The following is a 12,277-nucleotide window of genomic DNA, read 5'->3' as shown; positions in this document are numbered from 1 at the left end:
GGTGCGCAATCCTTTCAACGAAGTAACTTGGGGCGCTATAACGTAAAGCTATTCCAAACTTTTCTATTCCAATTCTGGAATAAGTCCTCCACGATTGGTTAAGAAATTATCGAACCACCACCCACTGCGTCAGTCTGTTACGCGATCTCACGAAAACTGCGGAAAGAGAGAGAAGGGAAGAAAGAAAGGCAGGGACGTTAATCATACTGAGTCCAGTTGCTACCCTGCACGTGGTGAGGGGAAGGGGGAGTGAAAGAAAGAGCGAGAGAAAACATGAGTCTATGCCGCACTTTCACATGCACTAAGTTAAGTGCAGGATGTCTATAGTCGGGCACTCAAGTATGTTGCCTTCAGGTACAGAATAAGCGCTCGAACTGCATTCTGGGCTAATGAACTGTGAGGCCAGCCTCCCAAGATCTTTGCTCCTGTAAATGGCCTGTCATCCGAAAACTGCGAAAACGCCCCATCTCATATATGTGCACACTAATTCGGCATGATTACACCGAACGAAAACAAATAATAATAATTTTTTATTCGAGTCCTTGAAGGCGTCGTTTAACCAGTTACTATTGGTCGAATGTTTATGGGTTGCGCCCGTTTCCTGTCTGTCACGCGACGTCACAAAACCGGGAAAACTCCTATTGTCAAAGTGACGAATACGCGTTGAAGACGCATTATTACGCAGAACAAAACTGAAAGATTTTCTGAATAGCCGGAGACTGTCCCGTTCCGAAAGGAATAGAAGATGGCTGCCTGCCGATCACTGTGGCACTATCTACTCGGAACAGCCGGGCAGCATGCATTTATTTGCGTATCATAAAGAAAATCACCGCCCAAGCACACCGTACAGCTGGTTAACCAGCGAAACTGAAACGTGCGGCTCCGGTGTTAATCACTGTATTAATCCCGACGGTTCAATAAACTATGGCTTGGTAAGCTGCCGGATCCTGGGAATGCACCTGCTCCTTGCGCTCGGCTGCACGAGTCTGTTCTTGTGCCCCGGTCGGCACCATCGCCACGGCGCAGATGAGCTCGTTGCAGGTTCTGTTCGCGGCGTTGCTGATCGAAAGCTGCCTGCTCCTAAGGAGTACCGCGCGCTCGGCTACGACGGAGAGCAATGACGTCACTGCTGGCGCAGCTAATCCAACACCACCTAGATATTACAAGGCCTTTTCACTCCGATCCATGACGCCATGTTACCTGGCCCGACTGCCATATAATCTAATGGGGATGCTGCAACTCCGCCTACCCCCAGGGTTACCATGAGCGGAAGCAACACTTCTGTGGCGCCTGTGGCTCGGCGTGGCATTCACGAACTCCTATTCATCCCGCATTGGAATGGCCGACAGCCCTACTTGTGACACCTGCGGCTGCGAGGAGACGATTGAGCCCCTCCTTTGTGACTGTCCCCGTTACAAAGGGCCAAGAAAAGTGCTCGTGACTGTGCTTGAAAAACTGGACAATCGCCCCTTTACAGAGGAAAAAGCTCTAGGACACTGGTCCAGACGAGCTTCGGCACTCAAGGTCTTAAAGGCTTTGCTGAAGTTTTCAAGGACATGCAAATTTTGCGACCGCCTTTGAATGTTGTAGCGCGTAGTATCGCGTTACTGTGTGATTTTTCTGATTTCCACTTTTTTCCCTCTTCTTCTTCTTTCTCCTTTTATTCCCTTTACCCCTTTCCCAGCACATGGTAGCCAGCCGGTACTTACACTGGCTAACCTCCCTGTCTTTCCTCCCCTTTATCTCCTCCTCCTCCTCCTCCTCCCGATTTTGACGTCACCGCTTTCATCAAGCCAGACTTGACAATGGAAATTTCGGGCCAGGTAGGGTGACATCGTTGGTCAGAGTAAACAGGCCTTGTGCTATCTAGGTGGTGTTGGGTAATCCCGCTCCTCTCTTTCTCTCTCTCTCTCTTACACGCATACTCATGGGGTTGCGCCGGAGAGGTTTTCGGCGTACAGGCGACCGACAGACGGACGGACGGACGTACGGACGGACGATTCCTCTAGCCATATACAGCCTCACTGTAAAATATATTGCGTGCCTGTATAACGTAATCGGGACCTATTGGCCCGTATACGACATCGCTCTGCCAACTCTACTTTGCTGAGTATCAGTTTTAGCGGCGTCTTTAACCTTCTGTTGCACGCTGCCGTGTTTTACAACCAGCCACCGCAAGCTAAGTAAAGGGAAGCGGACGCCGACACCACCCTCCTAATCCGGTTATCTATTTTCACTTTTCTGGTTCAGCCCCATCGATACTCTCTCCACTTGAGCGTGGTCTCACGTCTTAGCCCATTAGATAAGAAAAACTGTTCAACGTGGGCAGTGCTATTGGCTTTGAAAGCAAAAGAAAGTGACATCCTGTAAACGAGAAGCGCCTTTGATTCAGCTTTTCAAACAACGCTGCAGGTTACCGCCCGATGCTTGTGTTGGTTGTTGCGCAAATCTGACATCAGGAGAGTGGAATAAAAACAGATTTCAATAGTTTTACAATATAGGCCCTTGTATATTTAGGATACATGCATACTGACACGCATCCGGTGGCCGCACTTCAACGGCTAACGAATGGTAAAGGTTACCACTCAGCCGAAAACGCGTCTTTCCGTATATCGAAAGTTTATCGAATGTTATCGATGGCTCTGTCTATCGCGTTGTCGCCGACTCTCGTGTAATAAAATTCTCTGCGTGACGGAAATACTGGTATTCTACAACTTACCCGAGCGCCAGCCATTATACTGGAAGGTCCAGTGAGCCATAGATTAATAGCCGACGCGACTAATCCGCAGATCAAATTTCGACGATCGCCGATTGTATTCGCCGCTATCGTTGAGCTTTGAGTGTCACTTGTTTTGCTGGGCACAGGTTCGCCCCCAAAATAGTTAGCGTTTTAGAGTCACGCTTCTTACAGTGTGTTATCGTACGCCATCACGACAACGTGACAATACTTAGGACACACCTAGTTTCCTTGATAGGACTCGCCGCCAAGCCGAAGGCCGGTACAGTTAACAAGCTATCTCCCGAACCCGAAACGGCACTTCCCATAATCAAAGGTACTTGTGGGTACAATATCTCACAGAAAGAACAAAAAATGTTGAAGCATGTTAAAGAGAAACGGAAAGATTGCTAAATCCGCTTGTATGTTGCGACGTGTGCTTGTTTGTTATTACATAGACGTAGTTGATTGTTTCAAGGTGCATTTTAGTTATGTTTTCAAGTCTATGAAGATATCTGGCAGTTAATAGCTAGATATCTAAGAAAAGATACAGGCGAACATGGAAAATATCGGGAAAGCTCTCTATGAAAAGTTCGTTTCCCTATTTTCCTGAGATATTACATGCAGCATCGCCATCCTCGTAGTTTAAATAAATTTCGAAATCATTGGTGTGTGCTTTCTGACAAGGAAGAGACGCCCATCGTTGTACCTCTCCATAAACCTTACACTCGTGTCCATCTATCGAAGAATATCATTTGTGTGCATTAACTGCAAAGCCTTGCAGCATATTCCGAAAGTTTTTCATTTATCGACATCAACTTATTAACATGAATTTCCAAAGATCACCTCCCGTTCAACCCAGTTGAATAAACTTATGTGACACTTTCTGTGATCGAGTTACTGACCGATGGATTAGCCTCAAGAGAGAGAGACAAACGGGAAGGAAAGACAGGGAGGATAGCCAGTGTAAATACCGGCTGGCTACCCTGTGCTAGGGAAAGGGGTGAAGGGAATAAAAGGAGAAGGAAGAAGAAGGAAGATGTTACGCGCAACAACAGTCAAAGGCGGTCGCACAATTCCCATGCCCTTAAAAACTTCAGCAAAGCCCTTGAGGCCTTGAGTGCCGAAACCCGTCTGGACCAGTGTCCTAGAACTTTCTCTTCTGTGAAGCAGCAATTGTCCGGTTTTTCGAGCGTGGTCATGAGAACTTTTCTTGGCTCATTGTAACGTGGACAGCCACAGAGGAGGTGCGCGATCGTCTCCTTGTAGCCGCAGGTGTCGCAAGCAGGGCTGTCGGCCATTCCGATGCGGAAGGAATAGGAGTTCGTGAATGCTACGCTGGGCCATAGGCGGCACAGAAGTGTGGCTTCCGCCCGTGGCAACCATGGTGGAAGACGGAGTTGCAGACGTGGATCCAATCTGCGAAGATGTGCGTTCGTAAACTCACTGGTGTTCCACAGAGTTTGCGTAAGCTCGTGTGCGAGGGAGCGAAGACTTGTGGCTGCATCTGTTATTGACAGCGGTATGGGTATAATCTGGGCACCATCGTGGGCCGACCGGGCAGCGTCATCCGCACTTTCATTTCCCGAAAATCCGCAGTGACCCGGTATCCACTGGTAGATGATGTTGTGTCTCTTGTCGATTACGTAATGGTGGAGTAGTCGGATGTCTGCGCTTAACTGAACATTAGGTCCATGGTTGAAAGGGAACTGCAGACACTGGAGAGCTGCCTTTGAATCACAAAAGATGGACCATGAATCTGGTGATTTGAGACCAATATACTCCAGAGCAGCATGGATAGCTGCGAGTTCTGCAGCCATCGATGATGTAACGTGAGACGTCTTGAATTTGATGGTGACAGATTGAAGGGGAAGTACCACTGCTCCAACTGAACTTTTAGAGGAGACAGAACCGTCCGTGTAAACCTGGGTGCGTTCGTTGTGTTTGTCATGTAGGAATGAAAGCACGGTTTGTCTGAGGGCGAAAGATGATATCTCCGTTAATTAGCTTCACAGTGCAAGCCAGATTTGGATGGAGACAGGATGCGATAACGCTTGTGGAACTTGGTTAATAAACACGGGAAAGAGCCAGAGGTGGACAGAGTGAATCCGCAGCCGTCCCTACTGTTGTTCTCATTGTTCATTGTTGTTCTCATTGTGCATGAACCAAGTTCCACAAGCGTTATTGCATCCTGTCTCCATCCAAATCCGGCTTGCACAGTGGACATCGAACCAACACCCTAGCGGTTAGCAACACAACGCCACCGAGCATCCACGTCGGGTAAATAATTTTGTGCTTTTAACATTCAGGCGCCTCTTCATTGAGGCGCTTCTTCATCGGTTTTTCATGAAGAGGCTGGCATTAGTTAACGTGTGAGGACAGTGTGGGGACTATAAGACCACATTTAACACGCGTTGGAAACCTTGTCTACTTCAACCGACGCATCTACTACTGGTTTGGTTATAGCGCTTTTCCTTAATTCTTACATTAATCGACTCAACTATCCGTACAAACGTAATTCGAGATCGAATACGCTTTGACGGGTGAGTGCGACTGCGCAATATACGGTAAAGCATCCATGATACACATACCCTCGGCGCTAATGATTATTCGGATGATCCTAAATTCACACGATGCCTAACAAACCATAATCACAGCAGAAAACTGAAGGTATGGCGTTTTTGTTTATTTGTGGGATCGCATTCAGTCAAAAGGTCATTAACGACTTTCACAACCCACATTACCTCAATGTCATCGAGTCCACATTTCCCTAATTAGTTCGTGCTCACTTCATAAACTACATCACCAGCGCGCCCTGGACAGCTGAGAGCGCGTTTCAAGTGCGGTCTCTGCCATGTTCATGGTAAACCGAAATTTTATGCATTCACTTCGAAACTGTACACCAAGGCAGTACATCGCTTAGGCTGAGAGGCATCACCGCTACTCAGAAATTCGTATTACCTACCACGGCCCGATAAATTTTCAAGTTATCCATAAGCAGAACACGTTACACAAAATTATTAAAGAGAAGGAAAACTCCAACCAACATTTTTGCTAAAAACTCCGCGTTTCGGAGCCCGACCGGCTCCTTTCTCAGGGGTAAGAAGGAGTGAGGCGTAGCAGCGCTTAATATGTGTTTATGGTGCTTTGACAGGCGCGCAGACGCTTTTCATAGATCTCGAGATCAAACGGCGGGAAATGTTCCTGACGAACGATTGATATTATCCGGCGTCTTCTGGGTGTACGAGGATTCCGAAAGGAGCCCCCACCGGTGGTTCTCTCTCTCCACGACGACCGCGCCGTCGGGGCTAATCTGGTGATCAAAAGGATCGCAGTGTTCTGCCATAGCACTGCCTTCTCTGTTAGGTGGCGGAAGTTACTCTTGTGTTGACGAATTCCTTCTCGGGAAGTTTTTTGCCTCGCCAATATACGGAGCGGGAATTCGGTGCAGGTAATTTCCCACACAGTGCCCTGCGCCTTTTTTCGACTGGAAAGCGGTCTTTTGGACGACGGAGGAGGCTACCGACCGCAAAGCGAGGCTTGTGAGCGACGTCGACCCCTTGTCCCTCGTAGCTCGCGGATTCATGACTCACTGACGCCTGGAACGTGTGATATCGAGACACGACGCCGTTGCCTCCATGGCTCAGTCGGCCGCCGCCGTTTTCTTTTCTATTCTCATTCCGTCGGCGGAGGACGCGGTGACCTCTGTGTAACCGTTCGTCCCGAGGTCATGGATTACTGTGTTCTTCTCTTCCCTCCGGAGATGCGGGGACAAGCAGATCCTTTCGGCTCTCTCGACGAGGCTTCGGAGAAGGGAAAACTCGTGGCAGGTGGAGTGCTTCCAATTAAAGTGGAGATATTGTGCTGTACGTGTCGGTTCTCCTAATTCAAGAAAAAAACGGGTTTGGCCGCTCTCTTCTGACGAGGACATCTGCGAAAGGGATAGAACCGGAACTTTCGCATTCCACTGTAAAATTTGCAGCCGGCTCTATGTAGTTGAAGTGCGCGAGCGTATTGTCTACTTCGGTTAGCTTCCCCACGCAAGACACAATCGCCGTCACATAGCGCACAAACGTTTTTGACTTTTGGGTGAAAGTGCAAAGAGCCCACTTTTCGGTGTCTTCCATGGCGAGTGTTGCGACTGTGACCGAGATACCGGAACCTATAGCAGTTCCGCTAGCCTGTAGAACTGACTGTTGAAAAAGAAGTAAGTACTTGAAAGGCAGAGTTCCAATAACCGACAGATGTGAATGATAGAAAGGGGAGTGCGGTCTTTCCGTGTGGGGTCATGTTCGAGCGCACGAACGTGTCACAGAAAGCGCAAGAGGCACACCCACGCTAGTGAACGGAGAAACCACACCAAGGGACACCATACAGCCGTTGTCCTCAGGACTCACACAGGACACCATTCCCACGAAGTGTTCTGAGGGGCGAATGTAGGTTTCCGTTTTTTCGGTGAGAGGAGAGAGTATCTTGTGGCGATAGCTTGACAGGGCTCGTAGGGGGGGAATACGTAAAATCTGCTATGGGCCTTATAGGAATTCGTGTTTTATGAATCTCTTCAATTCAGTAGTCCCCACCCGGGCGGATCTCTGCCAAATAATGCATTTGACTGTACAATATTTATTTTTGTTCGTGACCGCTCTCTTTATTCGTATCACCTCTAAATTGGATAAACCGGGTTGCATTGCAGAGATTCGAATTTACATACAGATACCTCCTGTGTACCATATATGCGTACCTACTGTGTACGCCTGGCATATTACGCGGAGTGAACGCACAGGTTTTTCAGGAGTAATGAGACAGCGCTTATGTGTCGCCAAGAAAAACTGCCGTCAATAAATGTCCACGTTAAGTGGAAGTATCTTATGGCACAAAACTAAAGGTGGATTATGGTAAAGAAATCACCTTAATCCGTACCATTTAGACAATTATATAGTATGTTATACAAATTAATTGCGTAATTTATTAGGTTTTCTGTACAACAGAATGTATAATTGAGACACGTGGAGTTTCCATTGGTGCGGGGGCTGATTTACTTCTTCTTCTTTTTTATCTTTTACGGCGTAGCTGTTTCATGGGAGTCTCCTCATTATTGTCATACCTGAAAACAAATGAAAAATTGAGCATGTTACACCAAACGGTTCACCAAACATAGCGTTCGTCTTTGTCATACCGTGATCATGGCTCTGGTTTCATTGTGTTGCCACCACATTATTCTGTGTTTATTTTATTCTCCACAGGTTCATCATCAGCGAGTCCCTCTCCGCGATGGAAGTAAACATACCAACACCATACTTGTACGTCTACTCCTGCTAACTAGTCACTGAGGCTACACCACACACGTACACGCTTACGTGTGCAGCATGTAGACGCACCGGCACCTACAGTGTCAAACGAGCGTTTCGGAGAAACTGCCCACTTCGAAAATATGGCAACTTTTGAGACTACGTCGCATGGCCTGCCACTGGGCTCTGCTGCAAGGCTTCCGCGCCACATTTCGCGTTCCAAGCCTCAGGAGAATGACGAGCACCGCCACACTCGAAAAAGCGCGACTGTGGCATACGCTGACACCTTATATACGACAGGTCAGACCACGCTAAGTAGTGGTTTTGAAACTTTTGGCGATGTCTATGTGTACAGAATGAGCGTCGATTGACTAGAAGCACACGCGGTGGTGCAAATTCATGTGCAAACCCCTCAAATTATACATCAGAACACCGCGCGATAGCACGTATTGCCGGACGCACCGTAACGTAAAGGGGCCGGTAATCCTTCATCAAGTTCCAGCAGACTTCCAGCATCGGGTACCGCTCGCCCTTCTTGCACATTCCCTCGTAGTCGTCGTCCTCCAGCGACCACACGAATACGCCACCCAGAGAGTGGTCCCGGAACCATTTGACCTGCGATCAGCGCGCCAAAGCCCGGCAAGAGAGATCGCCACTCATTACCATGCCACTAACTGCTTGATACTTACGCATAGCTTCAGCGAGCCTGCGTTCTCGCTTGGATTCATCGTAGGTGCGCAGGTTTTTCACTGCTCAGCACAGCTCGTAATGAGTCCCGCGCGTATAGGTCTTCCATTTTGGGCGCTGTCAGCTTAGAAATATTTGGGCGCACCAAAACAAAATCAAGTACCTGCTCTGACTTGTGGCTTCCACTGAATAGCACCAGTTAGAGCATGGTTAGAGAGATGGAAACAAAATTTAATAACAGCTAGAAGGCGTAGCAATACGAATCAGTTGGAATGCCACCCCAGAAGGACGCAAAGTGCTTCCCGGCATTGAAAGCGCCTATTTCACGGTTCAACCGACCCTTCAAGATCAGTTAGTGGCATAATCATCAACTTAAACTTACTGCAAGCTGTAATGATCCACACAAAACACGGAATGAACGAGAACACCTTCGTTCATTAGCCCTGCAAGTTATACATCCAGTTCGTATAGATGATTGCTGTTATATTTTCGCCGCGCAATTGTAGAGACATTCTTCAGTGTAGTGCAAGAAAAACAGCGATATACGGTATTTTGATTTTGCTGTCCTTGTACCTATGTATGTATATGCTATTGACGACTAAATTGACGTCTTCTTCGTAACTACAGAAGGCTCTAAAGCAACAGTGCGATCGACCCTTGGCCGTCGCTTCATAGCGCATAGCGCACATTGTACGCGCGTAGTGCACTGCCTACAGAGGTAGAGTTACTGTATATGCTACCAAAGGTAGTATATACTACCTTTGGTAGCATATACAGTAACTCGATATAGAGGCGCCACTGATCGCCAGCTAGCGGGCGCTTTCGAAAGCACGCTCAGGAGCAGCAGCAGAAGACAACCCTCTTCAGCATATATGGCTGAAATTCGCGGCTGCGATTTTCTGTTTGTTCGGGCGCCAAATCAGTATTTTAGCGGTGACAGCTGCAGTAAAGGCGAAGGCCCCTGCTTGAGCGGACATTTACACGATGTTACCCTAGATTCGTACAAACCAATCCGCATACGTACTGTGTGTGTCCCGCAGACAATCGCAACGAAGCCCAGTTATACGGAATGGAGCGCGTGTTATGTAGCCGCTTGGTTGCGTTGACAAATGCGACGCCTCAATCGTTTTTCTTTTTTAACTGTACGCTTCACGTAACAGTGTTTATTTACTTCAGTAATGGGCACACGTCGCTGTTGCACACGTATATCTCAAACGAGACGGCGCATGGCACAATGGCGACACACATTGCAGTGATCTTGGATCCGTGAATACGTAAGACATCGCCGAACAAGTGCCTTCAAAGTCGCCTCGAGAGGAGCATTTGCGAATTTCTTAATGTAAATGAGTGCACGTGTCAACAAAGTCACTAAGCACAAGGATGAATAAAAGCGAGAGTTAGTGCGGCACCATTGATGCGACTCTGCTCCGTACTTCGATGAACGGCCTTTCCCGCTGCAGTTTACGCAATGTAAGTTCCCCTCAGTTGCCTGCATGGAAATGTACAAAGCTAGTCTTACCAACTTCTGAGTATTATTTTTTTCAATTATCACGGAAGAAAGAAGCTACACAATATATTTAAATACGAAGCAACACCGTCCACGTTAGAAAGGTGCGAGCGGCAAGGCCAGGTTTAGTCATTTGCAACGTAGGCATTACACTCCTATGCCTCAACTGTTAATAAGGAGTTCAAATGAGTACGAAATACTAATACAAAAAGGCCCTCTGCGTGGTAAGCCAGCTCAATCAGCATCAAGGTGTGACGACCACACAAATATGACGCAATTTTTCAGCGAAAGTCGAACAGCAATACCATATGCAGCACATCTAACCGCGTCCTGAGCTATACGTCTTTTTTAACACGTTTCTCGAGCGACCACAATATGTTAAAGGAGCACATGCCTGTAATCATTCCGACATACCACATCGTGATTTAAGCCCTTTGCGAACCATGCGAGGCGATAATCCTCGTATTTAATGAAAAAAAACTCAGCAGTTCCGCATGAAACAACTAGGAATATTTCAACAAGCGCGAAGCTACGCATAAAAGAGATCCAAGAACATGAACTGCGTGACAGCTGGTTCGACGATGTAACGGGCCGCATACAACCAAGAAAAATCAGTCCTTGCAATCCCTAGATACTTTAACACACGACACGAAGTAATCGTCCAGTCGTACAGCCTAGTAAGCGCAGCACGGTAAAAAAGCGGCAAACGGTTGCAGGCTGCAAGCGGCATTCGGGACTCAAAGCGAACGTCCTTTCACGCGCGTGCTGCATTGCAGCAGAACCGAACCAAAACATTGGTAGGTTGTTATCAACTTCATCGCTTACCCGTGTAAACACGCGCCAGTGCAACAAACACAGAGATGGCAAAAGCAAGCGTGATAACAAGAAATTTCCTACCGAATGGCGGCGATCCATTGTCGTTGTTGCACCCGCTCACGATGCCTCGCGATAATGATTAGAATCGTGTTGACGGCAAGTCTTTTGCAGATATTTGAGCTCCCCACCGCGCAACAATTGTTTTTCGACATTCCTTGAAGTTTTGGCCGCAACACACATGCGACGGGTGTTGCTTATTTCGCTCGAAAAACATGCATTAAAGAAACGTGAGCACCGATGCAGAAAACTACGCCGGACGGCTGCCTCGTTTCCCGAGCGTATACTTAGAAAGGCCGCCACCAGTGGCGCTTCCATCGGCGTGCGCTACGCGCATAGCAGCCGACATGCGCTTTTCATTTTAGAGCGCAGCTCTTTGGCGTCCGTTCCTGGGTTTCGCGTCGTCGTCGGCGTTGTCGTCGGCCTCGTAACCAGCTCCGCCCCCCTTTCATCCCCCCAGCGCTAGCAGCGACCGACTGATACCGCTGGATGCCGCTGACGCCGCTAGAGAGTCAAGATAACGTGACTGCATAGAACACCGTCGCCGCCATGCAGAAAGAGGAGGAAACGGTCCCCCCCCCCCATGTTCTTGTGTGGCGGATAGGGTGCTCTTCAGTTGCCGACGCGCCGGTTATTTCACGTAGGCCCCGGCACGTCGACGAATACGTGACCACCTTCCCACGGCTAGACCTGGTTCTTAGCGCTGCGGAAGCGAGGGTATCATATTGTTTGTGTCGGCATCGGCGGCGTTGTCCCTGAAACCAACTCCGCAGCTGGGGTTGACTCACTATCGGCGTCAGCGGCATCAGTCAGTCGCTGCTATCTCTTCCCTCCTCCCTTCATCGTGTTGTCCGCTTGCTGCGCGCGCTTCTGCCCGCATCGTTTGCCGCTGGGTGTACACGCCGCCCCCCTCCCCCCTCTTCCTGCGAGTCTCCGGTTGTCAAAGCGCCGGCTCGAACTTAATTCCTTTCTTCGCTCCTCCTCCAATGCAACCCCTGTGCGGTGGCAATCAGAGAGCCAGATCGGTGGCGGCGGATCTGTATATGTGCACCGCCCGAGCCGAAATTGCCGCTGCCGTTCGCCCTGTGCGGTGGCAATCAGAGAGCCAGATCGGTGGCGGCTTGACATAAAGACAAACAGCAATTTCCTAACACTTATGCGGGAGAACATCCCGTTCCTCTCGCTCGTAACGCGTCCCACGGCTGT

General features: G+C 48.7%; 2 protein-coding genes across 3 annotated transcripts in view; one reads left to right on the top strand and one right to left on the bottom strand.

The window, feature by feature from the left end:
• Nucleotides 1-12,277, top strand: part of LOC142572403 (sulfotransferase ssu-1-like) — a 179,825-nt gene that overhangs the window by 40,767 nt on the left and 126,781 nt on the right. The window lies entirely within an intron of this gene.
• Nucleotides 7,664-12,277, bottom strand: part of LOC142572402 (endochitinase-like) — a 42,737-nt gene continuing 38,123 nt past the window's right edge. The window contains exons 9-10 of the mRNA XM_075681494.1: nucleotides 8,467-8,619; nucleotides 7,664-7,820 (exon numbers count right to left, since the gene is read on the bottom strand). Of these exons, the coding sequence (XP_075537609.1) occupies nucleotides 7,815-7,820; nucleotides 8,467-8,619 (159 nt within the window). The 3' untranslated portion in view covers nucleotides 7,664-7,814. The remainder of the gene's footprint in view (nucleotides 7,821-8,466; nucleotides 8,620-12,277) is intronic.

Source organism: Dermacentor variabilis, chromosome 2 (genome assembly GCF_050947875.1).
Source record: "Dermacentor variabilis isolate Ectoservices chromosome 2, ASM5094787v1, whole genome shotgun sequence".
NCBI classification, from domain to species: domain Eukaryota; kingdom Metazoa; phylum Arthropoda; class Arachnida; order Ixodida; family Ixodidae; genus Dermacentor; species Dermacentor variabilis.
The sequence above is the reverse complement of the archived record's forward strand: the minus strand, read 5'-3'. Positions and strand labels throughout refer to the sequence as shown.